The sequence below is a fragment of the Triticum urartu genome, chromosome 1A (assembly GCF_056163025.1).
Source record: "Triticum urartu cultivar PI428250 chromosome 1A, HENAU_Tu73, whole genome shotgun sequence".
NCBI classification, from domain to species: Eukaryota; Viridiplantae; Streptophyta; class Magnoliopsida; order Poales; family Poaceae; genus Triticum; species Triticum urartu.
The window spans coordinates 415,101,753-415,106,727 of NC_141873.1; the positions used below are offsets into that span (position 1 = coordinate 415,101,753).

Consider the following 4,975-nt stretch of genomic DNA (forward strand, 5'->3'; position numbering starts at 1 on the left):
CCACACCTGCGCGGGTACACGGTGGAGCTCATTTCTGTACCAAATGGCAGCCCGTGTGCTAATTTGAACACGTGTAGCGGTTGTTTACCTACGGAGGGCGTGTACCACACGTGCACGAAACAAAGTTCGACTTGATGCGTTGGCCCGTTATTTTTAAATAAAGTTATATCGCTCAATGGCACGTACACAGAATATAAAATGATTTTTATGGAGAAAAAGGTAGTCCGCTCCACTATATACAATGGAGCCTCCCTGCCTGGTTTGTCTCTCTTCAGAGTATCTCACACAAGGCTGCGGTGGGCTCTCTCTCTCTCACTGTTGGTCACTGATCCGGCCGCATCCCGTCTGCCGGCGGAAAGGGAGGACGTGCATCGTTTCTCCGTTCGACGGCGCTGAGGCAGCACGTCCTGATCTGCGGTACACGTCGTTCTCTCTGACCAAGCTCCGGCGCAGTAGGGCCTACGCCACCTGCTCGCTGCCGCAGTATGGGCAGATTCTGCCCGCCGCCGCTCACCTAGTTACATCCCGACGACCTCCAGGTATCCCCTACGGCCTTGCTCCACTGCCCGTCTTCCCACGTCGCTGCATGTGGATCTTCCATAGTTCTTTGCACAAAACATAGCTCGTCCGGCGTACTTTCCATATTGCAATCTCGTCCTCACACCGTTTTAGACAAACACAACCATGTTGTTATCTTCCCTTAGGACAAGGAATATGCTTCTTTTTTGTCGTCGCAACTGTCATCAACAATATTTATCTTTTTACAAATTTCAAATGGGCATATTTTAGAGTGTATATTCACTCATTTTGCTTCCTATGTGTACTTCCTCCATTGCTAAATATTTGTCTTTCTAGAGATTTCAACAAGTGACTACATACGGAGCAAAATGAGTGAATCTACACTCTAAAATATGTCTATATACATTCGTATGTAGTAGTCCATTTGAATCTCTAAAAAGACAAATATTTGAGTAGTCACTCATTGAAATCTCTAGAACCGAGGGGGTAGTGCACAGCCGCATGGGAGACTCAGACCGGTCGTTGCACCACATTAATAGTGAGTAATGAGCAGTCAAATCATAAGCCCCACCTTTCCCACTATAAGTTGCTCGGAAGAAGCAACCATCAATACGCTCTTCTTTGAATCCGCTCATACTAATCCATCCATCACTGTTTATAGAGCGCGCTTCAGAAAAAGACAAAATCTCTGGGACCAAGGCGACTAGCAATCGGCTTGAATATAGCATTGGTAGTTATAGCACGGCGTCTATTACTAGAGGAAATAATGCGTACACACATGCATGCACTTACTCCACTCCGTGGTACTACATCGAGAGAAAATCGCTGCTACCACGCCCTAATTTATTGAGCATTAACCCAAACGCGTCTAAAGTCTCTCTGGTGGTGGAAATGCATTGAGAGAAATGCATCGTAATGAAGCGCGCCCTGTAAACTATGACGGAGGGAGGAGTAGTATGAAGGTGCAAAACCAAGTACGCGTATGGCCAGTCGGTCAATGCACCTCCTCTTGGCATATCACTGACATGTGGGACCGGAGTGTGAGCAAACCGATCTTAATTGATGGCAAAATGGCCAACCCGCCGTTCCCTGAGAGAGACGAGGAGCGAAAACACACGGACGGGCTCACACGGAGGCCAAGATATATGCGAGCATGGTTGATCGATATCATCATTACTTGTTGGGCTACCGTTTTCTACCCTTCTCCGGAATAAATGTGAACTTTATCAGAGATTAAAAAAATAAGAGTACAGAGGCTCCACCATGTGGTTGTAGTAGTAGTACTACTCGTACTACTAAGCCTTGCGCTTGGCTCTTCGCCTCTTCGTGAAGTCGAACAATGATGGTACTTCGCATGTTCGATACTAGTACAGTGTATGCCTCTGGCAATCTGACACTGAATGAACTGATGCATGTCCACCGCCTGGGTGTTGCATTAGTCAAAAGTCATAAGCGAGCTTCACCTTGTCCTACAAGCTTCTCCTCGTTCTGCGAGTTGACGGGACACACCAACAAGTAGTGCTAGTCCATACTCCCTCCTTTCCGGTTAATATGGCTTAATCTTTTTTACGGGTAAATGAGAGAGTTTTATTCATATATAAGCATTCTTAGGACGATCAACCAAGACACTGGTCACTACGAAGCGAGGTACCCCGCAAAAAAAGAAGTAGGAAGCGAGGTGTTTCATCAAGCCAACTCTCGGCCACATTCAAAGTGCAGCAAGCACGGTTCGCACAAAGATGCGCCGCAAGGTTTGCTGACCTGTTTACATGCTGAATAACAAAAAAGAGGAAATATAACTGAGCGCTCCTATTTGTAATAGGATATGAGCCAGAATTAAGCGAGAATTGTGGCGAGTGTTCCATGCAATCAACTTCCATTATCACATGCGAGAACCCTTGAAGAGAACCAAATGTGTCAAAGATTGCTTTATCACATTTTAAATATATAATAAGAGTGCAGACGCTCCTCCATCCGGTTCCTAGTACTAGTATAGTACATACCTCTATAGACTATAGTATTAGTACTAGTACTAGTAAACTTTGTGCTTGGTTGTTCGCCTCTTCGGGAAGTGCAACAATAATAGTACTAGTACATTGTATGCTTCTGGAAATCTGATACCGAATTAACTGTTGCACGTCCATCGCCTGAGTGAAGGAGACCTTGCATTAGCCAAAAGTTTCTCCTTGTCCTGCGAGCCACCGCACACAACCTTCTCCCATCCTGCAAGCTTCTCCTCATTCGGCAAGTTGACGGGGCACAGCAAAGTAATGCTAGTCCATACTGCCTCCTCTCCGGTTAATATGGCTTAATTTCAAACGAGATAAATACACTATTTGTCACTGTATATTTGTAAAAATACGGTCAGTGGACTTCATAATACGCTCATTGCGCTCAATATATACATTTTCCGGTGTTTATACGGTCACTAGATCACCCTGGCTGAGTATGTGTGTGCATGCTCATGTAGATTGAGCACTTGAGCATGACCGTGTGTGTTCCGTCGTGTGCTCGGACATGCATGCATTAGGGCGTCGCGCGCGTTTTTGCGTCCATGTGTACGTGTGACTGTTGCATACACATAGGGGGAGTACGTGTAGGGGCCACTAAAGGAGCAGTCAAATCACACAGTAAGTTAGTTGGAAGAAGCAACCATCATTTCACTCTTCAATGACACGTACGCAATATAAAATGGTTGATACGGAGAGAAAAATAAAACCACTATATATACACTAGCAGGAGCCTAAGCTACAAGCCTGCTTGCTTGGGTTGCTCTCTTCACAAGCATAGAACGACGATGGCCACACCGCTGGTCACATATCCGGCCTGATCCCGTAGCTGGGGGGAAGGGAACAATGTTCTACGTAGACGCAGTCGACATCGGCGAGCGAGAAAATCCACAGTCGGTGCGTCCCAATCGGGGGTCACCGCGGTATGGCCCGATGTCGTGTCCCAACCGCCCTTCTAGCTACAGCCCGACGTCCATTTCGAAAATATTAGTGCATGTCAACAAAAAATATACTAGTATCGCTGCTCCATTTCAAAAAAAGCATATAAGTTGTTACTTCTTACCCAAAGGATCTTTATATCCAACAGACACAAAATATCCATTCGACTGTTCGAAATTACTTTCACTGCTGATCTGATGTTGAGGTAATTGCTGCATCCCCACCAAAACCTACCATCTCTTAATCTAAAGTAGACTGAGCTAACCCCTATATTAGCATATTACTAAGATAAACAGAAGGCACTGTAGAATCATTTAGGACGTGAGCTTATCAATCTGAATGTGGAGGGACACCAGCTTAGCCCCGGCCAGCAGCTTGGGCGGAACTGTGAAGTAGGTCAGCTCTTGCACAGCGACGTCGCCGGGATCCCTGCTGCTTGTCACCTCCATTTCCACCTTGACGGTGTCGGTCCTGCTTTTGGGCTCCCCCGGTGGGCCGTTCGCACACAGCTTGGCCACGTAGTGCGGTAGTGGGGATGCCCCCACTCTGATGCAGACGACCGACACGGCGATAGGCGCGCTGATATCGAGCACACCACCGACCAAGAAAAATGTGCGGCCGTCCTCCTCCGCGAACAGCAAGAGCCGTGGCTCCGACAGTGGCACTTGCAGCTGGAGCGCCTTGCCGTACTGGATCCTGTGCACGGGCATGGGATGCACGGTGCTGATGTGGTGGGAGAGAACCGGCAGCGGGCCTTCGTAGCCGCAGACGGGCACGGGGCATTTGCAGGGCGCGAGCGGACACACGCTCTGGTGATCGGCGAGCTTGTGGTAAGTGACGTAGAGCCCACAGCCTTCGTGCGGGCACTCCACCCTCACCGAGGAGAGGACGGCTGTAACATCCCAAATTTTCAATTTGGAATGTTATACATTAGATCATCATTGCATGTCAAATTTTATTCCATTTTGGCTTGATCCTAGAAATTCTACGCAACTCAAGGACCTACGGAGAGAGTTGGGGATTTTGTTATTTTCATATTTGAGTTTTTCTCAAATTTTGAAAAGAGGGTCGTTTGATTTTAATTATTTTATCTTTGAATATTTCTTTTATAAAAATGAAAGAGAGAGGATAAAATGACTTCCTAAAAATAAAGAAATATTGGAGATTTAATGTTAAAATCAAATAAGAGTTTTATTCGGATTTCTATCGCTTGATTGCTTATTGTATGCTTGTTTGATTGCGATAGAGTCCCGGAGTGCGAAGCGTGCTACTACGAGTCTCTAGGTTTCACGAATCATCAGCAAGGCAAGTAACACTTTGATCATACCTCTTTACTACCCGGTTCTATTGCATTAGATCAACCCTCAAACAATTGCATGGTTAGGACCTGAATAAATTTTGGATTTTGGGGTAGTACATATTCACCTGTTTATTATCAAACCCTTGGGAGTTACTTCTATGTTATGCTTATATTGCCATGCTATGCTCATAGATGTTGATTGGGTTTG

The 4,975-nt window shown here is 46.2% G+C and overlaps 1 protein-coding gene across 1 annotated transcript; it reads right to left on the reverse strand.

Moving 5' to 3' along the window:
- Positions 1–3,707: 3,707 nt before the first annotated feature.
- Positions 3,708–4,177, reverse strand: LOC125532886 (uncharacterized). The gene is made up of 2 exons (XM_087538684.1): positions 3,821–4,177; positions 3,708–3,734 (listed from the first exon to the last, which is right to left on the reverse strand). Exons 1-2 carry the CDS (start codon positions 4,175–4,177, stop codon positions 3,708–3,710), a joined length of 384 nt encoding a protein of 127 aa, XP_087394810.1.
- Between the last annotated feature and the right edge of the window lie 798 nt (positions 4,178–4,975).

Bases quoted from the DNA above. Each gene is read 5' to 3' on its own strand.
- LOC125532886 (XM_087538684.1), bottom strand. From the start codon at position 4,177: ATGCCCGTGCACAGGATCCAGTACGGCAAGGCGCTCCAGCTGCAAGTG. The intron at 3,735-3,820 runs GTGTCCCTCCAC...ATGCTAATATAG, and splicing joins TGCTGGCCGGGGCTAAGCTG to GGGTTAGCTCAGTCTACTTT.